We start from the raw sequence: 25764 nt of genomic DNA, 5'->3' as shown, positions 1-25764 counted from the left end.
CCGCATCGGGCAGGTGGGCACCCCCTGCTGCTGGCCAGTTGCGGGGTCGTCCACGCCCATCATCCCTCTGCTGGCCGAGTGAGGGCGCGCAGGCCCTTTGACAGTGGCTAGGTGTCAGACTAGCGTGCAGCCCCGCCCTCACTGAGAAGTCCCCAGGGGTCCCAGGCCTGCTCCTCGGGCTGCGCCCCCAACAGCAGCAGTAGCATGGGGTGCGGTGTGGGAGGCGGCATCCGTAGTAGCTAGGACGGCCCCAGCACCCGCCCCAGCAGGGCCCAGGTGGACTGAAGCCCACTGTGTCCTGCAGGCCCCAGAAGAGTGTCTGGCATGGCTCAGACCCCAGTGGGCGCCGGCTGACAGAGAGCTACTGCGAGACGTGGAGGACAGAGGCCATGACGGCCACGGGCCAGGCGTCCTCGCTGCTGGCGGGCAAGCTGCTGGAGCAGAAGGCCGCGAGCTGCCACAACGCCTTCATCGTCCTCTGCATCGAGAACAGCCTCACGACCGCCAGCAAGTAGGGCTTCTGCCACTCACAAGGACGGAGGACGCACAGAGTGCCGGAGAGAAGGCCCGGCGGCAGGGCAGTGGAGAAGCCCCCAATGTCGGAGGGAGCGTCAGCTGGCTCCCAAGGGTGGGGCCTGGCAGGGACATGTTCCTGTGTGGTTCACACTTCCTGTAATTCTCCAGAAGTAAAAGGAAGCCAAAGAGTGTATTTTTTAAAAAGTTTAAAACCCAAAGCCTGATGTCATGACTTTTTCCCGCCCCGCCCCCTGCCCCCCAGCCCCAGCTGGTCTGGCACGGTCATGCCACGGAACCCTCTTGGCCCAGATCAGGCTGGGTCCACCTGGCTGCTTTCGGCAGGTGCAGTTACACCCAGGCAGGTGCTTCTTCCTGCCCAGAGCCGTGTGGAGGGTCATGGACAGGCCTGGGCCGTGCCCCCGAGCAGGCCACGAGCCCTCAGCCACACTCACCACTGTCTGCACCAGTGTGTCTCAGCAAACCCCCATCACTGTCTTTGAGGGAGGGCTCAGGGAACATTTTGGGGTACATGTGAGCATCTTTGGGGAAGCTGGTGGGGGACCCCACTGGCAGTCACCCTGGAGGACCAGAGCCCACTGCCTCCAGGTCTGTCCGCACTCAGCTGTAAGCCAGAGGGGCTGGTCCTGGTGACTGACGGGGCTCAACACAGGACCCCAATACAAAGGACCACTTGCACGGGGTCTTCGAGAAGCTTCACTGTCATGAGGAGTCCTTGGGAGCTGGCCACATGCCACCGAGCTGGCAGCCTGAGGGGCACAGTGAGCACAGGTGCACATGGCCGTAGCGGGCCACGTGTGGACATCCACAGGTGTGCCCAGATGTGCCCAGATGTGCGTGTGTAGATGGCCTTGCTCAACTCGGGCCTCCCTGGGGCTAGCAGCCCCCCAGGCCTGCTTCCTGGGCTCCCCGCCCAGCGCTGCTGCTGCCGGTCAGGCTCCAGGAGGCGTCTGAGCCCAGGGCGGTGCACCCCGCACGGAGCAGGCGTGCCGGCACGACCACGGGGCCAAGGGGCACGGCACGCGCATGGCCGGTCCTGGCGTCGTGAGGCAGAGGCCGCTAGTGGCTGCAGTGCACACCGGAGGGGCTGCGGAGGGGACAGTGGCCTCGCCCTTTGCCCCCCCCCCCCCCGGTGTGGGCCACTTGGCTGCCCTGCACCCGGGCCACGGACGGGCAACATCAAGGGCACACTGGGCCCTGGTGTGGGTCCCTACCTGCCCGGGGACCCCCCGCAGCCCCCCGGGCCGGCACAGGATCGAGCCCCTCACACGGGTTGCACGGTGTTTAATGTGTTGGGGTCCTCACATTGCAGAGCAGCGTAGCTGGCCCCCGGGGCGCGTGGCCCCCTGGGCCTGTGAGCAGTCCTCCGTCCCCGTGAGGCAGGTCAGGGTTAACCCACTTCGGGGGGGGGACGAGGCCCCACACCGGCTTCTCCAGAGGCCCTGAGGTTTCTCATGTGTCAGCTAAAAAAGGGGAGGAGAGAAAGCAGCATCGTTTCGAGTGTGAGCTCTGGGACGAGGAAAACGTCCATCTGGCCGCGGGGTGGTGTGCCGACGGCTGGCACCTGGGGCCACCTCGCTGGCCCCCAGGGACAAGCAGGACCTGCTCCCAAAGGAAGTGCAGGCAGGGAGGCCCGCCCAGCGGGAGCACGGAGCACCCACTGGCCACGTGTCAGCAGGGGGCAGCCTGGCCCACAGCGGCCCAGCAGCTGCCAGCCAGGGCGTCCCCAGCAGGCCGTGGGCACAGTCCGGACATGCAGCCTGTGCGGCACAGGTTCACGGCCGCCACTGGATGGACCAAGGCACCTTGGCTGAGGCAGGCAGCCCTTGAGGTGTGTGGCACAGGAGAGAGTCCACAGAGGGCCCCACCAGTCACCAGTTCCATAATCCGAAAAACGAAATTTAAACAATGCAGGAAACCCGGCTTGCTGACTTCACGAGGCCGGGCAGCCTGCCTAGGCGGTGACGGTCTGACGCCATCTGGGACGCGAGGGTGCTGGGGGCGAAGGGCGGGTCAGACCTGGGTCTTGTGCTGCTGGTTCTGCAGCCACGAGGTCGGCCCTGGAGTCCACCCGCCGTCCTCGGCGGCTGGTGGCGGGGCTCCGGGATGCGCATCCCGCGCCTGGGTGGCCTTCTCCTCCAAGGGGCTCCTCAGCTCCTGGGCCAGGGGCAGCGGCTGGTGGCAGCCTCGCCACAGGTGCTGCAGGCCGCCCACCATGGCCGCCAGGAAGTAGGCAACGGCCAGCACCAGGAAGTACACCGAGTAGACGCGGAACTGGAACGGAGCAGGAGAGGGGGCGGTTGCCTGGCAGCGCGGGCGTGCACCCCTCCCTCCCCCCGCTCCCGCTCAGAGGCTGGGGGGCCCCCTGCAAGGCCGCAGTGGCCGCCGAGGTCAGAGGCCACATCCAGGAGTGTCCTCGATGAGTCAGGTGCTCCTCGCGGAGCAGCGCCTAGGCTCACACCGGAAGCAGCTGGCCTTCTGAGGCAACTATAAGCACGACGACGTCTGTGGATCACGTGCTGAACCGCAACAGGTGGCCCCGGAGGGACCCAGGCGGGGGCGAAACTTGGCCTTTAGCCGAACCCCTCTCAGGGCGGTGCCACTGGACACCTGCTACACAAAGCCACACTAAGAAGCCCAGGAGACCCGGGAGCTTTGCTTAGTACACAGAAACAGACACAGGAAGGCAGCCAAAATGGGAAGACAAAGACGCAAAACCCGTGTGCGAGAAGAAAACAGAGATCCAGAAATAAGGGAGGCAAGCAACCTAACGGACGCGGGAGTTCAAAACACGGGCCATAAAGATGGTCAGCGGACTGTGGGGAAGTGGAGATAAATTCAGTGAGAACTTCGACAAGGAATTAAAAAACATAAAAATGGAAATGGAAATCATGAAAGGGAACCAGTCTGAAATAAATAGCACGTTATCTGAGATAAGAAGTATATTAAATAGAATAAAGTGAATAAAGAAGAATAAATGACCTATATAGAGGACGGGAAGGCCAAGGACACTCAATCAGAAAGGCAAGAAAAAAAGAAGCCAAGATTATAATAATAATGTAAGGAGCCTATGGGACACTATTAAAGGTAAAAAAATCCACCTCATCAGGATACCGAAAGGAAAATAAGACGCTGAAAAGCTATTTGAAGAAATAATGATGGAAAACTTCCCTTACCTGATGAAGGAAAGAGGCATACAACCCCAGGAAGCTCAGAATCCCAAAAACCAGGAACCCAAAGAGGCCCACACCAAGACACATCGTAATTAAAATGCCAAAGGTTAAATGCAAAGCGAGAATCTTAAAAGCAGCAAGAGAAAAGAAATTACCTACAAGGGAACACTCATAAGACTGGAGGTGATTTCTCAAAAGACGCTATGCAGGACAGAAGGACTTGGCACAAAATATTTGATGCGATGAAGACCCAGGAGCTACAGCCAAGGACACTTTATCCAGCAAAGTTATCATTTAAAGTCGAAGGACAAAGAGCTTCCCAGACAAAAATAAGCTAAAGGAATTTATCACCACCAAGCCAGTCAGTATTACAGGAAATTTTGGAGGGACTTCTTTAAGAGGAAAAAAACATGGATCAAAAACAGGAATAAAGAATGGTCACAACTACATTCCTATCAATAAGTACCTGAAACGGAAAAGAATTAAGTGCTCCAACTGAAAGACAGAGCGGATGAATGGATAAGGAAAAAAGACCCCTACATGCCGCCTACACGAGGCTCACCTCGGATTAAGACACACAGACTAAAAGGAAGGAGATGGAAAAAGATATTGCCTTGATGGACCTAGAAGGTATTTAAGTCAGACAAAGAAAGATAAACACTGTGTGATTTCACTTATATGCGGAAGCAAAGGAACAAAAAGAACAAACTAATCAAAAACAGACTCACAAGTATAGTGGACCATTTGGTGACGGACAGAGGAGGGGTTGAGGGGCTGGGAGAATGGGGTGACGGGTTAAAGAAGCACAAATTAGTAGCCGATGGATGGTCACGGGGACGGGGAGCACGGCAGAGGGAATGCGGTCAGCACTAATATGCTGGCTGGGTGGAGGGCCGGGGAGGGAGGGGGCAATTGGGATCGTTTTATGAACTATATAGCTGTCTAACCAACGTACTGTATACTTGAAACTAATTAAAATAATTAAAAAAAATTTTTTTAATCAAAAAAATATGACTATATGCTGCTGTCTACGAGAAACTCAATTCAAATATAATAATACAATCAAGCTAAAAAAATATGGCGAAGGCTCTATCATTTGAACATTAATCAAAGAAGAGCAGGCGTGGCTATATTAATAGAGTAGAAATTGGAGATAAAATGACCAAAGACAGAGAAGATACTAATAAAAAGCTCAACTCACCAAGACACACAGTGATCCTAAATTTGTATGCAACAGACTAAAGAGCTATAAGGATGAAGCAAAAACGTGACGGAATGGAGAGAAGAAACAGACTAATCTGCAGTTAGAGGTGGAGACGTCGACACCCCTCCCGACGGCAGAGCCGGCCAAACTCACAGCGGAGAAGAAATCAGCAACAGGAGCAGGTCAGCACTGATAGCGGACTCCGCCCAGCAAGTGTCGCTGGAACATGTAACGAGACAGACCACACCCTGGGCCATAAAAAACCTCACAAACAAAACGATTTATAACATGGAGGCTGTGTTCCCTGGTAACAAAACAGAAGCAGAACAGAAGTCACTAACAAGGATGACAGGGAAATATCAAAACACTTGCAAACTAAACACGCTTCGAAACAATCATGGTCAAAGAGAAAGCTTCCGGAGATTTCAAAAAATACAAAGAAATTAATGAAAATACAACATATCAAAATCTGTGGGATGCACTAAAGCAGTGCTAAGAGGTAAATATACAGCACTAAACGCAAACAGTTCATCTAAGCTCCCACCTCAAGAATCTAGAAAAAGGTGAGCAAAATAAACCCAAGGCAGGAAAAATAAAATTATAAAGACAAAGTTCTAGCCAGCGCAATGAGGCCAGAGACAGAAATAAAAGGCGTGCTGAGAGAACGGGCGTAGAGACATTTCACCAGTGAGGATAGACAGACGGCACGTGAGCTCGCGGGGAGAAGCATCGCTCATCATCAGGGGAACGCAAACTAAAACCACAAGGCACCACCGTGGCTTCCTGGCGCCGTGCCCTCCGACCCTCCCGGCCCTGCTCGGGCCGATCGCTTCCTCTCCGGTGCTCAGTGGATCCCACGTATCCAGCTGGAGACGCCCGGCACCCCCGTGCGTGTCCCCCGCCCTCGCTGGGTCTGTGGTCTGGGCCCCACAGAAGGGTGGCACTGCCGGTCAGGTGGGCACCGGGAGGCCCCGGTCCAGAGGCCGCCCTGACCCGGGACTCACCTGCAAGCGCACCGGGAGCCCCAGGCCCCGCTTGTCGGAAACCACGAGCGTGATGGCGGTCTTGAGGACGGTGGCAAGGAACGTGTTGACCCCGAAGACCAAGGCACAGAGCTCTTTCGAGAGAGAAGACGCAATCTGGAAACTTAAGGAGAAAGCAGGAGGTCATGCGGCTAGAGGGACCGCAGATGCCACGGTGCCCAGGGGACATCCAGTCGGGGCGCGGGGACAGCCATGCACCCAGTGCTGGGCCAGACCCACGAAGGCCACGTGAGACCAGCAGGTCGCGCCTGGCGCCTGGGCTGCCCCCGCGTCTTACCACAACAACTCACGAAATCAATGCAGACGGAGCAAAACGCAGCCCCAGGGGACGTGTCAGAAGTCCCGAGAGGCCCTGGCACGGAGTGACTCGGTCACTGCCGCCCTCTCAGAATACTGTCCCCAGGGGACGGGCGTCAGGAGGACCAGTCTGGAATCAAAGTCTTTCATTGTTAAACGATTTGATAAAAGAAAGAACCCCGCGCAGCAAGTGAATGAGCAGGAGTTAATCCGCTCGCCGTGTCCAGCCTCTGCGGAGACGTGAGCAGCTGAAGGAATCATCCCCAAAGCGCCTTTAAAAACAAGTAACGACTGGAAAAGGGAAGGGGCTCGCACACCCGGCGCCGCCCGGACGAGCAGAGCACCGGCAGGCTGCTGGCACGGCGCGCCCGGCCCGCGCACCGCCTCCGCGGTGGCGCCAACGGCCCGGGCTCCCGCCACGGCCAGCAGACGCGAGAAGAAACCGCGGCAGCAACAGCCCAAAGATGGGAGCCGCTGCCAGCGCGAGGGCGGAGCCGGCCGCCGGCACTGAGACACAGCGTGCTGGCCTCGGGGACAGCAGGCCACCCGGCGGGCACCGGCGCACCTGCCGGCACACCCTCGCTAAGGCACGCGCCCCGTGACCTGGCCGGTCCCCGCTGGGACCCGCCTGAGGCCATTATCAGAATTCAGAAAGAGAAAGGCAGGTGAGAGAGTATGCTGATCTCAGCTCAGGGCAAAACAGTGGAAGCAGCATCCTCGTCCGCTGGGGATCAGCGACATGTCACGTCGCTTGTCACCAAGAGGGCCAGTGACACCCGCGTTCTAGACACGGAGCCACGCAGCTACAGGAGAAGGGCAAACTCTGCCGGGCGTGGGCCAGCGCCCGGCTGCGCTTGGCCCTCAGGAGCAGGAAGGACGGTCGCCGGGTTTGCTCCAGGACTGGACGCCCAGGGGCAGTGTGGCTGAGGGTGCAGGGAAGCGGGCGCTTCGGGGAGTCAGGCCACAGCGGCTCAGGAGGCTGAGGGCACGGAGCTGAAGACGAAGTGGGGACAGATGGCCTGGCACGGGCGTGGCTGGAAGGACAGGACTGGAGGTGGCCCACGGGAGTAGGGTGACAGTGACGGATAAACCCGCTGGGTGCAGGAGGCTCCTGGGTGGCTGAGTGCACGTGGTAGGAGCGTGCATCTTCGTGAAAGTCAGCTCAAAGGAGCAGACAGAGCCTTAAGATCAAATAGGACGTGGGCAAGGGAAGGTTCTAGAGAGCACAGGGCCAGTAGGCAGCTCCCAGGGTGTCCCCCAGCAGGTACAAGAGGGTCCCCAGGGCTGTGAGAGACAAGGGCATCGGGAGAGGCCCATCAGGTGAGGTGGCCAGTGGCCGCCGTTCCCACAGCAGGAGCGGCGGGCGGGAAAGGCTGGGGCTGCCCGACTCGGGGCGGCAGCTATGCTTCTGGCTGGGAAGCAGGGGAGGGGGCTGGGCGGAAGGGCTTCGTGAGGACCCGCCCCTGGGGACGGCCAAGTGGCCTCCGCAGGAGGGGCAGAGGGTACGGCACATGGAGGGGCCTCCTGGCTGAGCCTCCAGGTCACCTAAGGCAATATGCTTGGATAAGAGGCAACGAAGCCCCTGGCTAAAGGCGTCAGGGTTCCCCTTCCTCCCACCCCAAACCCGCTTCGCGCTGCCCGGCACACAGTCCTCTCCCCAGGGCTGCTGACGGAGGGTCTCCACGCACGCAGCGCGGACGTGCGTCAGCGCGCACTGCCCAGCAGGCGGGCGCGCGGCCCCAGCCACCTGCTAGCGCGCCAGGCGCCCCGCCCCGCCGCGGTGGCCGCCGGGCCGGGGCCTCCCGCGCCCCGCAGCTGACTCACGTGGCGATGGGCACCAGGAACTGGTATAAGCCGCGGAAGAGGATGAAGACCACGTAGCACAGCCAGATGCTGCTTGTGCTGTGCATGACGAGGACCAGCACTGCCTGCACCGCCGTCACCGCCCCGATGACCAGCTTTGCCCACAGGGCCCAGCGAATCTTCACGAAGCCTGCGGCAAAGGAGGTGATGGCGCCTGCGGAGACAAGGCGTGTCACCGCGGTCCGTCCGGTGGGTGTGGCCGGAGGCGGGGCCGGCCCTGCGTACCGAGCAGGGTGGAGGCAGCGTCCGCCCCGCCGTTGTAGATCTTGCTGGCGTCCGTGGTGGGGTTGACCTCGTTCCACAGGATGTGCACGTAGTAGATGATCAGGTAGTAGCCCGCCGAGTTGAAGACCCACCAGAGGGACCAGAGGCGCAGCTGCGGCAGCCGCAGGCTGTGCGCCACCTCCCCGAGCATGCGCACCAGGATCCAGTCCCGCCAGGCCGCCAGGCCCGGCTTCCTCCCCCGCGGCGGGCTGGGGCCCACGTGCATCTGGGCCACCTCGGAGGGCGAGGCCCCGTCACAGTGGGGCTCACGGCGGTTGAAGAAGAGGCTGCGCCTGGGGCGCTTCAGGAAGAAAGTGAGGAGCAGGCTGAAGATGAGGAAGGCCAGCGAGACGTAGTTGAGCGTGGTGAAGGACAGCCGGCCCACGGTGACCAGCAGCTGGCCCAGCACCGAGCTGCTGAACACCCCCAGCAGCACCGCCGCCCGCGAGTAGCTGGCCATGCGCTGGTAGCGCGCGGGGCGCACCAGCGAGAAGATGTAGGAGGAGTAGGCGATGCGGGCGGCCATGGTGACGCCGTAGAAGACCTCCATGAGCTGCATGTGCAGCACGGAGCGGCCCAGCAGCAGCAGCAGCCACACCGCCACGTAGCTGAGGCCTTGCAGGAGCAGCACCGGCTTGTAGCGCAGGTAGTCGGTCAGCAGGAAGACGGGCACCAGCACCGCCAGGTACGAGTAGGACAGCACCGGCAAGATCTCGTTGGTGACCTGTGGACGGCAGCAGCGCGTGTCCTAGGCGGCTCCGACCACAGCCCCTGCGGCGCCCCTGGGACCAGGCCGCAGGCACCGTGCCCGGCGGTGACACCCTCGAAACACATCTAGCCATTAGGACTGTCCAGGGTGCTGGGAAGAGAGGAGCCCTGCCCGCACCCCAAGTGCCTCCGGCCGGACCCCAGCCCTGCCCGCAGCTCGCGGACACGGCGGACCCCCACTGCTAGGCCGGGCCACGAGGGCACATGTGCCTAAGGAGAGCTGGCAGTTAGCATGGAAGCCGTCGCTGGTGAGGTGCTGAGCCCCACTCGCAGGGCTCGCTTGTGCCTAACACAATGGGAACACCGGACACCTGCCGGGAAAAGCACACGGACTGACACATGCTCACTCAGCACCGGCTGCATCGGTCGCGGGAGGAAAGGCAAAGTGAGACTCAGGCGGAGGCCAGGGAACCCACGGCTTCACGCGAGGAGTTGCGGAGCACATGGGAGGAAGGGAGCAGAGAGGGGGCAGACTGAGGAGAAGGGACAGACGGGGTGGCCAGAGCCCCCCACACGCCTTCCGCCCAAGGAGGGCCTCGGCGGCCAGTCCACTGGGTCCCAGCGCAGGGGACACAGGGAGGGAAGCCCCGCAGCCAGCCCTGGCACCGGCTGCTCAGGACCGGGCCACCAGCCCCGCCCCCTGGACACAACTCGGGCAGTGGTCAGGGAGCCAGGATCCGCGGCCTTTGCCAGGAGGGCTGCCCACGGCCTCGGTGCATTTGCTTGTCCAGGCAAAGGCCGAGCCCGGCACAGCGGGTGTGGCCTGGCTGTGGGCAGGGCAAGAGGGCTGTCCTGGGCCAGCAGCGCCCACTCTGTGACCGGCTGCCCAGCCCGGGCCCTGGCCGTCCTGGGCTGGGTGTGAAAGGTGCCTGGCATGGAGCGTGACCAAGGCCCAGGCCCATGGGTTTTGGCCCTGGCCAGACCCCACCTGTCCCCGCCCAGGGCGCCGGCCATGCCTCAGACACTCCGGGCTGGGTACCACGTGGGCCCCGGCCTTGCTGAGCACTCACAGGCTGCGGCCTCCCTCAGGCTCCACCCAACTCTGGGCACTGACCCCGCCTCAAGCCTGACTGCCCGCTGGCACCAGTGCAGGTGGCCCTTGGCCCCACTTCACAGACGGAAACCGAGGGCCAGAGGTGAGCCCCACTGGCACGTGGGGATGCAGTCAGCCCGGTGCTCATAGCTTCCGGAGGCTGGGCGGACCCCCACACTCCAGCCTGCTCGCCCCGTTCCTATAGCCCTGGCACCTGCCCGCCCAGACGTGCTGTGGAGCAGCCAGCTGGCGCAGCGCATTCGAGTGGACCCCAGCCTGGACCGCACGCTGCCCAGCCTGCCTCCCCCCGCTGCACCCTCCTGAAGCCAGCACGCTGGGGAGCCCAGGCTGACCCCACAGGCTGCGGTCCCTGCCACCCCGAGCACTGAAGGCCCCCAGACATTCCCAGTGCAGGCGAGGCCCCTGGGGGGCGCTGAATAACCTGTGCTTCTTCACAGGGAGCCAGGGCTGGCCCCGTGGGTCCAGAGACCGCCGTGTGTTTTGAAAACTGGGGAACTCAAACAGCCCCTCATGAGACCTCTGGCAGAGGGCTTGTGCAGCTGGGGGAATGGGGTGGGGGGCCTGGGGGGTTGGAAGGGCAGGAGGGGACTTTGCCCGAGGGGTGGGGCGGGGTCAGAGCTGAGGCCCAGCTGGTGTCTCCTCTCTAGACCCCACTGCCCACCCCTCCAGCAGAGGGCAGTGTGGGACAGTGGGGGTCACCAGAATGCACTTGCCCCCTGCAGCCTCCTCCCCACCCGGCTCTGAGTCCCTCCCTCTGCTTTCCCTGGGCTTGGCAGGCAAACAGGCCACTGACCACGTCACACTGGAAGGTGCTGGGGGAGGGGGCGCCCACGAAACCCCTGGGGCAGGTGGTGTCTGCCCAGTGACCAGAGCAGGAGCGCAGCCCCCCAGGTACGTTCCCAGCACCTGAGCGCAAGGATGGCCGGATGCGAGCACCCGGGCTGAGTGTGGGGGGCGCAGCCAGAGCTGAGTCCAGGGGCTTCAGGCAGCAGCGTTTCGGAAGGGCAGAGGCTTGGCCGGGGCCCCAGGCGGCCCAGACAAGCTGCAGGCGAGGCCGGAGCCCAGCAGCAAGGACAGGGACTCAGATGGGGGACGGTGGGTTCTGAGGACCAGGGGGACGAGGGGAGCAGGGCAGGGCCAGGCCACAGGTGACCTGAAATCTAAGAGAAGGGGTCAAGAGCCGACATTCCTCAGCACTGGACAGGCGCGGAGTCCCTGACTAAAGGGCGGGGACGGAACAGGGACCACGTGGCGGGGGACGCCAGAGAGGGGCGGTGTCGGCCAAGGCTGGGCTGGGGGCTGCAGGGCTGGGCCCAGGCAGCTCACGTGGGGAGGAGCCCTCACCTTGAACTGGCCCTACATTAGGGACGGGGACGTGAGCAGGACAGCACTGGCCGCCGGCAGGGAGCAAGCGACCCATAGTCAGCTGCAGGGCAGCCGGGAACCACAGTGGGAGAAATCAAGGAACCGCCAACCCGGCAGCTACCAGGCGAGTGGAGTCAGCAGGGTGAGGGGGAAGGGCGCCCGGCGCCGCGTGGACGGAGCAGGCGGTGCCGGCTGTGCCCACGACGCCATGCTCACAGCGGCCCTCCCGCGGGGGGACAGGTGGAGCAGGGGTGGAGGGTGGGCTCTGGTTCAGTCCCCTAAGGTCCTCAGCCCCCGTGGGTGACGCTCCCCAGTGAGGCTCCCAGACACAAGCCTCTGTCCTCCCACTGGTGGTGGCCAGGCTTGGCGGGGGTCTTAGTTTCTAGAACCTGCTCTTCTCCAGCTAACGAGCACCCTGGCAGGGCAGGGGCAGGCTCCGGGACCCACAGCCCCTCGCCACGGTTTCCTTACTGCCGGCCTCGTGAGCGCCCCTCTCATGGCCGTCCGTGCCCATGAGCGCCCCCCTCAGGGTCGGAGCTGCCTTCCGCACGAGGGGTCCTCGGGCTGACCAGTGAGCGAGGGACGTGGAGGACTGGCCACTCGGAGGAGCCCGGGACAACCGCGTGGGCCCCGGCCCCACTCCCTGGCCTTTCCCGAGAAGTGGCCAGCTCCGGCGGTCAGCGCTGGCCGTGGGGTCCGACGCAAACACACACAGGGCTCTGAGCTCACGGGCCAGTCACAGGGGCATTTCCGTCTTTCCAAGACGCTACTTTGGGGGGACAGGCCTCATCTGCATGGCTGCTCCATTTGACTTAACAGTTTGTGGGTCTGCAGGGGTAGACCCGGGCCAAGGAGAGGCAAGGCCTTCCCAGAACCCAGGGGCATGGTGGGACCCAGCAAGGCCAGTGACAGCAACGCAGGCAAGGAGGCCGTGGGCCATGCGGGGGCCTGGGGGTGGGGGGCGGGCAGCGCGGGCACCGAGCGGCGGGGGGGGGGGGGAGGGGGGGGGGAGCGGGCAGCAAGGAACCGAGCGGCGGGGGGCGGGGCCGGGGGGCGGGCCACGCGGGCACCCAGCGCCCCCAGGTGGACGGCAGGACCGTGTGCTTCACCCCCAACAGTGTCAGCTGCTCTGTTCACCGGACGGAGCAGCACGGCTCGGGGCTGCGGCCAGCCAGCCCGGTTCCCTGCTTGCTGTGAGCTGGTCCCCTCCAGCACTCTTTAGGCCAATGGCTGCTGGGTGGCCGGAAGCAGGCGCTGGCAGGGGCGGCTCACCCCACGCTCAGACTTGGGCCCTCTGTGGCCAGGGCCGCTCTTGACCTGGACTGGTCAAGCCCCTCTGCCCCCGGGGAGACCGGGGCGGGGCAGGGCCCCGGACGCCGCAGGGCTGCCCGAGCTGTCTGGCCCCCGCTGCCGCCTGCTGGCCCTCCCGGCCCCGGCCCACGCCGGGCCACGTGCCTGCTTCTGCGTGAAGTTCTTGGTGGGGCCCAGCAGGTAGGGGGTGATGAAGCTCTCGCCGGGCCGGATCTGCACCATGAAGCCGTAGAAGCAGAGGAAAGACACCAGGCACCGCCAGGACCGCGGCTCCGGCTCCAGGCTCGCCGGCTTCGCCACTGCCCGGCCAGAGGGCGCCATGCTGCCCTGGCCGCCGCAGCCCTGAGGGGCCTGTGGGCGACGCTGCCCCTGGAAGAGAGAGCCAGGAGTCAGCACGGCTCAGCGTGCAGCCGTGGAGACTCCCCCACCCCCACCCCCCCACGCACGGGCAGCGGGAGGGGCCCGCAGGCCCCAGAGCCTGGCGCTTGTAACAATCTGGATGCCAGGCCCTCCCAGACCCGCCGGTCACCGCCCCCAGGAATCTCAGGGGCCGTGTGGTCCCCTGTGGCGGCCGCCAGCCTGTGGAGACCCTGAAATGCTACGTAAAACTGAATGCAAGTTAAAACCCAGTCTCCCAGGCACAGCAGGCTCACAGCAGGTGGCTGTGGCTGCTAGGCTGGGCACGGGCCCTGCCCCAGGAGAGGTCTGGGGGACACCCAGCTCCGGCAGTCCACTTGGCCTCTGGGGGGACTCCATGCACAAGCCTGGGGGCAGACCGATGGGGACTGCAGGTGGAGCCCACAGACGGGGAGGGGAGAGGGCAGTAGGCCATGAGGGGTGTGACTGGGTGACAGGCCCAGACCCTGAGCCCAGGGAAGTCGGCCTCGCCACGAGGCATCTGCCCGGAAGCCTCCGCCCGGTGCAGCTGTGACAGCGCCTTCCCCAAACCCAGCTCCCGCCCCCTCTGACGGAGAGGCAGAAAGTCCCGTCCGCTTATCCGAATACTGTGCGTTTTTATCATTGCATCCCTATACAGCACTGTGAGGCCCTGACGCAGAACTCCTCGGGGGGCCCGGGCGGCCGGCCCTGAGAACAGCCGGGCAGGGTCCCGTGCCGGCCGACAGCTGAGGGGCTGGGACAGCGCCGCGCCCCCTGCCACGGGGCCTGCTCGGGGAGGGCGACTGCGGGTTCGGGGAGGAGCCCTCCGAGCACCAAGCCGTGGCACGAGGACATCAGGAGCTGTGGGACCAGCAGCCTGTGTGCCTTGGAGAAGCCACCAGGGGCCTGCACCCGGTTCTTTGTGCGGCCAGCACACTGCTCAGAGCCCGTCCAGCAGGAAATGCTCCCACTCCTCCTGGGATGATGCTCGGAAAAGCCCCGTGACAGCAGAACACCCCGCCCCCCAGGGGCCTCCAAGGGCAGAGTGAGACTCCGCCCCAGGCCTCTGAAAGTCCCTGGAAGGCCCAGGGCCTCAGCGAAGGGGGCTGTGGTCACATGAGCGCCCTGTTTCATGTGCATTTCTGTGACTCGGGGGAAAGTGGGGGGCGGTAGTAGTGAAATGACCCTCAAGAGGCCGGGTCTGGTGGATCTGTCTGTGGGGCCATAGGCAGGGCAGAGCAGGATGACAGAAATGCCAGGGGATTTCAAAGAGAGGGTGGTGGGGCGACAGGGGTCCCGGGGGGTTACAGGGCCCTGGGACAGCCCCCGCCATTCCAAACAAAGCAGGCAGCAGGCGGGAGAGCAGGCGCGGCAGCTGGGGGCCCTCGGGGCTGCACCGGCAGAGCCGCCACGCCTCAGAGCACAGCTCCCGACACCTCATGCCAGCCCCAGGACACCCCAGTTCCCTCTAACACCCCAGATGCGAGAGCAACTGCACAGCCGAGCGCCCGGCGGCGGCAGGTGCCCCGGAGCAGGACCCCCGGCGTCCCCGACTCCCAGGAGCCCCGGGGCAGGACCCCCGGCGTCCCCGACTCCCAGGAGCCCCGGGGCAGGACCCCCAGCGTCCCCGACTCCCAGGAGCCCCGGAGCAGGACCCCCAGTGTCCCCGACTCCCAGGAGCCCCGGGGCAGGACCCCCAGCGTCCCCGACTCCCAGGAGCCCCGGGGTAGGACCCCCAGCGTCCCCGACTCCCAGGAGCCCCGGGGCAGGACCCCCCGCCTCCCCCACCCTGGATCCCCGGGTCCTTGGCCTTCCTGATCTGGAAGTGAGGGGCGCAGCCCTCACCAGGTGACGGGTGGCCGAGGCTCAGGCACCAACGCCCGCACGAGTCCTCAGGGCTCGACCTGCTGCCACAGCCGCAGACACCCCCGGGCCGTGCTTCTTGGACCCCGTCAATCCCGGCCTGCCCTGCCCAGGGCGGCCGTCTGGCCTGGGGTGTGGCCAGGACTCTGTACCCTCGTGCTGGCCGGAAAATTACTCCTTGGCTCTGTCCATGGGAACACAGGCTGTCACCCATAGGAACATAACATCCTAACAACAAGCTTTCTGCTTCTGTACCCCAGCTTATGCACCTGACCTGTGAGTTGACAGGTAATGAATAGAAGAAAGACAGCCCTCTGTGTTTAGAAAGAAAGAAGAATGAGATTTTGGGCTTAAAACCCCTGCACCTCCACATTTCGGGGCTGCTTAATTTGGGGTCTGTGTACCCCTGGCAGACCCAGCTGGCTGAATAAAGAGCGTTTCCTATAACTCGCTGAGTTCCAGTGGTCTGTGTGGCTTTCGGGGGCTGGCAGCTACGGCACCCTAACGAGGCACGATGGCATGCCTGCGGGGGACCGGGCGAGCCCCGGCCAGCCTGGGGACACTGCCTCAGCACTGCCGGCTGGTCTGGTCCAGGCCGCAGGCACCCCACCCCCAGCTGCTGCTCAAGGGCACCCCAGGCCGCCAGGGTCACACGGCAGAACCAGCCTCACGCCCCGGGGGGCTGGACATACAAGGAGCTAGCCCAGGGGACAGCCAGGGAGTCCGCGAGCATGCTGGGGCTCACAGAATGGGGGTGTCTGCAGACACCTGGGGTCCAGGGACTCTCCTGGCATCACCTGAAGCTGCCACTTTAGTCTTACAAGCTCCGCCCCTACCCTCCCAGCCCACCCCCAGGGCTGATCCCCGCGGGAGGCCCCTCCAGCTCAGCCCCTGAGACCTAGGCATTGCCCAGTGCAGGCCCGGCTGGCCGGCCACATCAATGCTATAGTCCCCTGTGAGCTGGGTAGCGGGAGCCGCGCCTGGGCACCCACGGCAGGCTGCAAGCAACTCCATCTCTCATAAAGGAGCGTCCTGGGGCCTGCGGCCTGCATCCCCTGGGGGCCTGTCTGTCCACGGCGCCCCCACGCCGTGCGGGCTCTGCGGCACTCTCTCTGAAGCCCTGAAAGGGCTGAGGGCTGGGCGCCGGGTCCCTGCACAGCCAGCACCGCCTGAGGGGCAGAGCCAGAGGCCTCGGGGGAGGGGCCGCCACACAGGGGGTGGGGCCAAAGCCGTCTTTAATGCTGGCCACTGTGGGGGGACATGGTGGGTCACAGAGCAGGAGCAAGTGAACGGAGCAAACCCCCCGCCTGAGACACGGCCCCGGCCCCCGCCCGGTCACCCAGGCCCCTGCCCTGTCACCCGGCCCCCGGCCCGGTCGCCTGGCCCCCAGGAGGAAGGGCCCTACGCAGGGACTGAGGTGTGAAGACAGAGCAGCCCGGACACCAGGGCCCGGGGCCAGCAGGGCCGTCTGCCCAGAGCCGCATTCTGGCGGTTTATGCAACCCACGTGGGCACGATCCCCAGCCTGGCCAGGCGGTCGGGGATCCTGACGACCTCCAGCGCTCAAAGTCCTCCACCTGCAGGGCTGCTGCTGCAAACACACAGCACCCCCGCCCCCACCTCGCGCCCCAGGAAGGTGCACTGGACGGCCCCGCCATGTGCTCGCGGCACAGAAAGGGGCGCAGGAGGCATGTGAGGTGCCCAAGCTCAGGGCCGGTGGCAGCGGGCCTGGCCTGGACTCCACGCGTCCTGACCCCGGCCCGGCACCACGCAGCCCCGGCTGGCCAGCGGGAAGCTCACGGCCGCTCCCCCGAGGGCGGTGCCCACCCTCAGCTCTCCCGGCCCCCCAGGCCTGCAGGGAGTGTGGGCACCAGCCGCCCCCACCAGGAAGGCTAGAAGCCCGAGCTCAAAACAAAACCAGCCACCCTGCCTCGTTTGGACTTTAAACCAGCTTCTGCTCTGGCGGGTTAACCAGGGAGGGTCCTGACGTCTTCACAACGTCTGCTAAAAAAAAGAAAAAACCTCTGTATCCTGCCCGCAGATCACATGACAGCTGCAGGCCCGGGAGCAAAATTAGACCCTCGGTCGCCACTGCCGTCCACACCAGTGCACAACTTTGAACACCTCGGGGCTGCCGGTCATCTTTGCGCAGCACAGAGAACTAACATTTGGGGTTATCGGGTCCACCAAGGCCCCCTCTTTGAGACAGCAACTAGTACCAGCGCAAGAGGGTGCAGAATGCAGTCCCGCCGAGGCGGCAAGGTGACAAGCCATCTGGGCGCCCTGGCAACTGGGCTCCCGGGCTGCGGAGAGAGACCGCTCCGCTGGGCCAGCGTCCTGGTTCGGCAGACCCAGTCTGGGCTGCAAGGGGCCCTGCAGTCTCCCCGGAAACGGGACTCCTCGCCAGTCCTTTCCAGGGCGCCCTGCAGGCAGCTGCCCATGAACTGCGGCACCCTGGGCGGCCTGGACAGCAGTGTCTGCCGGCCGCCTTCCGTGTCTGAGCTCAGAGTCCAACCTGCACCGTGAGGCCAGGCAGGCTGGGCCTGGACACTGCCCATTTCCTCGGACCCGTCTGCTGACGCGGTCAGTGTTTCAGGCAGGGGGGTTGCTGGGCCCCTGGGCAACGGCGCTCTCACACAGGGGTCAGTGGGCCCACTCTGGATGGGCTGCGGGCGCCCGGCCTGGGTCCCGAGACAACCTCCAGCTGCTCCCAGGGACAATGCTCAGGCCGCGTCCTGTCCAGGAGGGTGGACTGCTCCCTCACCGTCGTGCGGGAGCCGGGCCCGCCGCCCAGGCCCGCCGCCCACTCACGGCACTCTCCTCCCTTCCCCGCCAACTTGTCCCCCCAAAATCTTCCCACCGGAAGAGCCCACCTCATCCCCATGTTTCAGCCCCCCGCACATTCGGGACTGACGCCACCCTCAGCTCAGGATCAGGCTGAAACCCTCCACCAGCAAGACAACCAACAGCCGGCGGGGGCAGTGGCCGACCCCAGACAGGACCCCGAATGGAGCCCTCAGAGTGCTGCCCCAGCCCGCCGACACCGACGTCCCACGGTGACCTCCTCTCGAGAAGCGGCTCCCACGGCCGGCAGCCAACTGCGAACATCTCACAGATCAGCCTGGGCCCGGACGCAAACCCCGCGCCTTTCCCTCCTCACCTAAGTTCCCAAAAGTACGCTACGCCAGACCCTTTCTCGGCGGAAGCCTCCTCTTCCTACACGCTCCTTAAAGTTCTCAGTCAGCCCCCCACATCGGACACAAATTCCAGAGCCTGGAAGATGACCCTCGAACCCACAGATGGCCAGCCGCTCGAGGGCTGCCTCTTAAGTTTTCAGTAACAGAGATAAGGAAACAAAAAATGAACGACTTAAAAGGGATCAGGCTAAATGCCAGATGCTGGTGGCCGCTGTCCAGGGCTCCCAGGGGGACAAGCACAGCCCTCAGGGCAGAACCCTCAAGGCCCTCTGGGCCCCTGCAGTGTGCCGAGGAAGGACACTGGGCCAAAGGGGCCCTAACCCTCGTCCTCCGCCAGGCCCTTGTCCATGCTGCGGCAAGAAAGGTCACTGGAAAGTCGACTGTGACCCACCCCTAAGGGACAGTCACATCTCTTCCTTCTGAAAAGTTGGAACAACTGGACCTCAGCCTGCCCAGCCTTCAAGGCCAGCCCCTGAAGACTGAGGGTGCCCAGGCCCCGTGCCCCCCGCCCCCCATCCCCCGTCACTCCCTCGGAGCCCAGGGTAACTCCGCCAGTGGCCTGTCTCCTTTCTTACTGATACGGGAGCCACACACTCTGCCCAACCCCGCCTGCCCCTCGACCCCACCTGCCCCTCCCACGTGCCCCTCTCCTCACCCCCCACGTGGGGGCTGATGGTCTAATGCCCAGCCTCTAGCCACCCCTCAACCGTCTCTTACAGGGAACACCGCTCAGCCACCTGTGGGTAGTCTCTCCTAAGTGCCCCACCCCCAAACCGCGGTAGAGACATTTTATCAAAACTCAGAGCCTCCCTCATTTAGACCCATTCCTCCTCCTCCTCCTCACTAAACCAGAACCAGATAAATTCCCCCCCCCCCACGTCTCTGGTCACACCCAGGTCTGGGGTACCTCTGCCCCGTCCATAGTGCAAACCCACTCTCCTGTCACGTAAAACTAAAGACCCTTCAGCATGCCCCGTGGGCCCCAACACCCCTTACCCCTGGAAAGAGACGGGGCCTCCAGCCCATAACACAATGCCTTTGATCCCAAACCTCCTGCGACCCACGGGCTCCCCATTCGGCAGCCTGATCCTGCCTGCCAAGAAGCCGAAGGTCCAGCTGGCCCTCCCACCGCCCGGCAGGACCCGACCCAACACCCCCTGTCCACCATCCCCCACGCAGCGCCCACTTCACTGTGATTGACCTGAGGAGGCTTCTCCACCCAGACTCCCCAGGGCTCTCTACCCGGACGGGTCCTGCCGCCTATCAGTCCCAACGACTTGCCTGGACTGTCCCTCCCCAGGGTTCCCGGGACGGTCCCCACGTCTTCGAACAAGCCTTAGCCTCAGACCTAGCGAAACAAGATCTCCACCCCAGCACTCGCCTCCGAGGTGCGGACGGCCCCTCCTCTGTGGCCCGTCCCATTCCCTGTGGTATGGACACGGAGCTGGGCTCCCGAATCATCTGGCTGAAAGCGGATATGGAGTCTCTCCCCAGGAGGCCCTCCCGCCTTCCCCTTGAGTCACGGACCTCGGTCTCTCCACTACCCCACGACATCGCACCATCGCTCTGGACAGAACTGACCTCACCGCCCACCCCCCTCGCCTCCCACCTGAGATCACGAGCTCCTACCTTGAGCCGATCTCTCCACACCTGGGTCCCTAACTTCAGCGGGCTCTACCCGGCCTCCACCGGTCCTTTGGCTGGACCGCTAGGCCCCGCCGTTGCCATGCGCCCCTCCTCCCGGGGGTTGCGGCAGGCCCGTCCACCCGCCCAGCCCTTGCCCTCCCCAACTCCTCCAGACCTGTTACACTCACACCACAGAAGAGGAAGGATCGGGTAGCACGTGGGCTCGTGGCACACGTCCAGGGTGCTGACGCGCGGTCGTCACCTGTCTATCGAAGCGACTAGGGACCACGGGCGGGGGTGGGGGCAGCCTGCCCGGCAGCCCAGCAGCGGCTGAGCGTCCCGTCCTGACACCAGAAACTCACACTCGGACACCCCGTTACGGCGTATTCTTCACAGAACATCTCCAACCTCATGATGCACAGAGCTACCCCGGACCGCCCTCCCTCTAGAACTTGAACTTCTCCCGTAATCTGTCCTGACGCCCCTCGAGCCCGGCACCCTCTACCCATGCACCCCCACGAGGAGGCTGCAGGCTCCCGCGTGGGGGTCCTCAACCACAGGGCGCCCCCTTCTCCCGAGCGCGGTGTTCCCCTCTGCCCGGCGCCTCACGCCGCGGTCATCGACGGCGGCTTCCTCCGGGGCGGGAGGAGGGTGGCGGGCTACGCGGCGGTCTCGCTCCCCAAGGCTGGGACCCGGTCCCTTCCTGCGGCGACGCCTCTCCACAGGCAGAGCTGACCGGAGCATCGTCCTGGCCGGAGCATCGCCCGCGGCTTGCGGACAGGAGGGGGACATGGCTGCAGAGGGCGACCGGGCCTCCGCGCCCGCTCACACGCCTGCCCGGGGTGGGGACGGTCTCCTGCTGCGCGCAATCCCGCCGCCCAGGCCCGTCAGCCCTCCGCCCCCCGAGGCCACGCACGGGGCGCCGGGCGGCCAACGCCCAGCACTCGGGGCAGTAACGAGGCAGATGCGGGACAGCGCGGCCACCACGGCCACCGCCGCCAGCTGCCACGTCCCGCCGCCACGCTCTCCTGAGGAGACTCCTTCTCTCCCCAGGCTTGGGGCGGACGAGGACCCTGGGCTGGGACGGCTCACCACGGGGCCACGCTCAAAGCACCGCAAGACGGTCAGACTCCGTCCACACTGGATTCAAGCCGCTCTTCCGTCTCCTTAAACCCGCCTCGCCTGCAGTACCTTAACACTCCTTGGAGATGTCCCTGCCCCACAGTCTCCCCACGCGGGTCCTCCGCCCCCCGTCTCCACGCCGTCCCACCCAGCAGGCTGGGGGCAGCGTGGGGGGCGGGGGGGGGGGGGGGCAGGACGGGCTGATTGCCTTCACACCGAGCCCCGCGTCGGAAAACGGACACTTAGTAACACTCATGAGGAAAACGGATACTTGCAAACCCTCTAGACACATCTCTAGCTGGCGGAGGCTTTCCCCGCCCCCTCCGAGAAGTCTCCTGAGGCGACCCTGGCACTGCGAACAGACATCGGTCCTCGCCCGGGGTCCCCCTCGTTACGGCCCGGTGAGGGCCCAGCCTTCGTACGTCAACACAGGACGTCAGCCTCAGGGACTCACTGGCACCGACACACGCCTTCCCGACCTTGGTCCTCTGGAAAAGCTGAAAAAGCTGACTCTTTAATAATAAAAACCCGGCTAACGAAGCTGAGTCCAGACATTAAGGAACTCTGGACTTCACTCTTGCCCCTGCGCCCTCGGCCTCCCCGGGGCCCCTCCTCCCTCGGTCCCACTGAACTCATGTGCGGGAGGCCTCTGCTTCCAGAACATTCCCCAACCACACGTCCCCCTTGGGGATCACACGCCCAGGCCACACCTAGTCGGTCAAAGTACCGGGAGACCCTGCAGACCCCGTCCTGCCCCGGCCGTCCACAGCCTTCCCGCCACCCCTGGTGACCGGCTCCTGCCTCAGCATTGCCACTCAGATGGCCTTAAACCTTCATGGCAAAGGCCCTCGCCCGGCACTCCTAAGCACCCCGCCTGCTGCTGAGGAGACCCCCAACCTGGTTCCGTCCTTCCAGGCTACAACGAGTCTCCAGTAGTTCGCCAAGGACGACGTGTGGCCGGACACCCCAAAACACCACAGCTATCCCGTTAGACCTACGAAGCTTCGGCCAACCCGCATTCCTGCAGAAGAGGACGCACGAGCAGCCTTTACTGCCCCTGACCCCTCTGTCCACGCTCGGGCCCTCCCCTTCCTCCAGGACGGACACCACCAGCACCCCCACAAACTCTTCCGGCCTCAGCACGGTCTCCCCTTCCTCATCGTCTCAAGGTTTTAACTTTTCACGGGACTCCGTCCGACAGGGCCACTGCGGTTCCCCGGGGCCAGCTGCGCCGTCGCGGAGGTCGAGCCCACCGCCCGCGCCGGTTCTGCTCAGGCACACGTGCCCCGGGCCCCGGCTTCCTCTTCCTGCCGACGTTCCCGCTGCCACTCGTCCCCCATTCTCTCCGCAACGAGTCCGACCCTGCGTGAGCCAGGACGGCTGGCTCTGCCCCCGCCCCGTCCCTCAGCTCCCTCGGCCCTCCCCGGGCCCCTCGCCACCTGGTGCCACGTCCAAACGACCCTTTCGTATAGAAAAGAAAAGGGCTCCGTTCTCGGCGGTTACTGCACAGCACAGGCTGGTTGAGCTTCTGGTCTCTTCCACGCCGGTACCCAACCCCTCGCAAAGGTAGCACATCCCTTCGCACCAGCAGTGGGGCCCGCGACCCTTCACAACCCCCCCCCCCCCGCTTCCCAAGGCCCCCCTTTACTGCACAGGAACCGGGAGCAGCACATCTGTGGGACGCCTACCCCCCGGGGCACGCCATCGGACGGTCAGACGGTCACACCGCAACTGCTCAACGGACACTGGACTCAACAGCTGGGCACCAGGGACCCCCAGAGGCTCACGGCCTCTCCCACAACCCACCCACCTCACAGGTTACCCCACGGGAACACGGTAGTGACAGGGTCGGACCGCCGGGGACTGCGACCGGACACGCGAACCACGTGTTCCGTACCCCCTTCTCTTCCTTGGCTCGTGACTGTCTCCGCAGCTCCCCAGCTGGTACCCCCCTCTCATCGGTCCCCCTGGATCGGAGCTGCCGCAGCTGCGCCTCCTCTGGCCCGGAGCTCCGAGCCTCAGAGAGGACGCGCTGGGACAGCCTACCCTCTTACTCGCTTGCCCTCTACATGTTCCGACTTGTAGACCCGCCCGAGGGGTCCTCTTTCTACGCAGGGCTAGCACTCATCTGCCTTCCCAGCCCCTGGACCGGTCTCTCTCTCCCCGAATACAGACATAGCCCCCAATAACCAGCCCTTACCAATTCCCGCCACACACTGTGTAAGACATAAAAGGGCCGCTCAGGTCACCCCACTGTTGGTGATACGGGGGGCGGGGGGGGGTCACGACTGGACTAGACACAGGCACAGGGGGACTTGCCACCACTCCATCCTATTTCGAACATTGTCCAATGATCTCCAAGAAGGCCTCGGTGAGACTGCAAGTATCGTTCAGTTCCCAGATCAGACAGACTCCCTAGCGGCCGTCGCCTCACGAAACGGATGCGGGTGAGACTTGGTGACGGCCGAAAAGGAAGGTCTCTGCCTCGCTCTAGAAGAGGAATGTTGTTTTTACATCAACCAATCAGGGCAAGTAAGAGAGGCCGCTAAAAGCAAAACACAAAACTGTGGTGGCGGAAAAAAATGACTCTTAATGGAAATTACTGGAAATTACTGTTTGACTATCACAACGGGAACACAGGCCTTCGATTATAGAAACATAACATTCTAAACAAGTTTTCTGCTTCTGTGCCCCTGCTTACACACCTGACCTGTGAGTTGACAGGTAGTGAACAAAAGAAAACGACCTTTATGTCTAGACAGAAAAAAGAATGGAATTTGGGGCTTTAAACCCCTGTACCTCTACATTTCGGGGCTGCTTAATTTGGGGTCTGCGTACCCATGGCAGACCCAGCAGGCTGAATAAAGAGTGTGTTTCTTATAACTCACTGAGTTCCGGTGGTCCGTGTGTCTTTTGGGGGCTGGCGGCTACAACAAAACGAATAAGACAGGAGAGCACCAAGCAGATTCTTGGGACACCTGGCTTAAAGCTGGCTGGGTGATTATCGAGCTCTGCCGCCAGCGGAACGCACCAGCACCAGACTCCAGTCCCGTGCCTACTACCCAACCCCTTTCCAAGAGACCCCTCGCCGGGACTCAGCAGGAAGCAGCTACAGAGGAGAGTCGCCGACCCTAGTCCATAAAACAAAAAGGCTGGGCTGTTAGGGGCAGGAGGGCCCCATCCCTCCCTACGCCCCGCCCCCCCGTCCCCCGCAGCGTGGGAACCAGACCTGCAGTCCGGGTTGGCGGCGCTACCTGCTCTCCACCCTTCCCCGCCAACGTACCCTCCGGAAATATTCCCACCGAAAAAGCCCGCCTCAAGGCCCAGACAGGCTTCCGGTCCTGCAGTCCCGGGACAGCTACCTTCGGCTCAGCCCGGCTGTCACTCTGCTATGAGTCCTGCTTCAGGTCCGCCTCTGCGTTCCTCCTTCAGCGGTGCTGACGCGCAGGCGGCGAGCAGCGGGGGCCACCACACTAGCAGGACGCAGCCCACACGTGGGCAGGGGCGGCGGTGGGGGCTCCACGTGGGGCCCACGTGGTCGCTAAAGGAAGCCGGTCCGTGTCACCATGCGCCCAGGGCGCCCTACACGCACGCAACCCGCGCGCCACCAGGCACCCTCCTGCAGCCCTGTGCGTTCACCCCGGGGACCTGCGACCCGCGCTCTCTGATTCACCACGCGCCCCACCGGCCCCCTCCCGTAGCCCTGTGCGTTCACCCCCGATCCCCTCATTCACTCCGGGCTCCCCTGGACACCCGCGGCCCTGGCCGCGTAGGCCGGTTACCTGGGTGGGCGATGGAAGCCGGAACCCAGCCCCGCCAGCCGCACACCTGGGCGCAGCAGCGCCTGAATGCCGCGCTCCCGGGGGCGCTTCCGGGACTTAAGCCGGTCAGCCGCTGCTGGCCACGCCCCGTTTCCCGCGCCGCTGCCCCGCTCTGCGCGGTGTGGTGCTGCGCACGCGCGCGGCTCCGGGCTCCAGCTGCAGCCCCCACCGGTCCTACGCTATCACTGCCCCGGGTCCCGCGGTGCCCTTGTGGCGCGGGCCTGTGCGCCGCACGGGGGGCCAGCTGCAGCCCCCGCTGGACCGCCCTCCTGGAGACCCTCCCGAGCCCACTCGCGCCTACCCACGCAGTGCCCTGGTCACAGCTCACGGACGTCCTGGAGCCGTCAGGGACCGATCTCGAGAGAGGCACCCTCTGCCCCCACCGCAGCTGTGACCGCCCCTTGGACGAGTGCCGGCCCCCTGCCCCACCCCCCCGCCCGCGGCCCTGCCCCGCCTACCCCGCCTGCTTGCCTGAGCAAGACGTTCATGTGTTTTTTCTTTTAGACTCACGTTTTTAAAACGTACCATTCCTAACTTGCCCGCAGGCCCAGCCCAGGGACACTGGTCACTGCGCCAAGCAGGACAAGGCTGTCGGGGTTTGACGGAGCCCTTATGCCCCCACGCAGCACCAGCCTGTGCGGTTCACCCTGACCCACATTTGATCTGGCTCTCCAACCAGGCACAGACGCCGGCTCTTGGCGATCACAAGACAGCAAGGCCCCCCCATCCCCACCCCCACCCCCACCCCGCATGCGCACAGGGAGGCCCCACCGGCGCCTCCGCGTCCCCCACCCCCTCATTTCGCCACATGCCTGCGCTGAGCCAACAACCTGTGGCTCTGCTGAGCGGAGCAGCGGGAAGCTGGGGCAGGGGAGGAGACGC

The 25764-nt window shown here is 64.1% G+C and overlaps 2 protein-coding genes across 6 annotated transcripts in view; one reads left to right on the top strand and one right to left on the bottom strand.

The window, feature by feature from the left end:
• The window catches only part of COL18A1 (collagen type XVIII alpha 1 chain), a 36549-nt gene extending 35815 nt beyond the window's left edge, over positions 1-734 (top strand). For all 5 annotated transcript variants that reach the window (XM_036238089.1, XM_036238088.1, XM_016143538.2 and 2 more), the window contains one exon: positions 305-734. In XM_036238089.1, coding sequence (XP_036093982.1) covers positions 305-515 — 211 coding nt within the window. In that variant the 3' untranslated portion in view covers positions 516-734. The remainder of the gene's footprint in view (positions 1-304) is intronic.
• Positions 735-1801: 1067 nt separating this feature from the next.
• SLC19A1 (solute carrier family 19 member 1) lies at positions 1802-25532 on the bottom strand. Its single transcript, XM_016143545.2, has 6 exons — positions 25408-25532; positions 13021-13245; positions 8340-9102; positions 8076-8268; positions 5916-6057; positions 1802-2808 (listed from the first exon to the last, which is right to left on the bottom strand). Exons 1-6 carry the CDS (start codon positions 25408-25410, stop codon positions 2548-2550), a joined length of 1587 nt encoding a protein of 528 aa, XP_015999031.2. The 5' UTR covers positions 25411-25532; the 3' UTR covers positions 1802-2547.
• Positions 25533-25764: the final 232 nt, after the last annotated feature.

This window comes from Rousettus aegyptiacus, unplaced genomic scaffold (genome assembly GCF_014176215.1).
Source record: "Rousettus aegyptiacus isolate mRouAeg1 unplaced genomic scaffold, mRouAeg1.p scaffold_m13_p_20, whole genome shotgun sequence".
Taxonomy (NCBI): domain Eukaryota; kingdom Metazoa; phylum Chordata; class Mammalia; order Chiroptera; family Pteropodidae; genus Rousettus; species Rousettus aegyptiacus.
The sequence above is the reverse complement of the archived record's forward strand: the minus strand, read 5'-3'. Positions and strand labels throughout refer to the sequence as shown.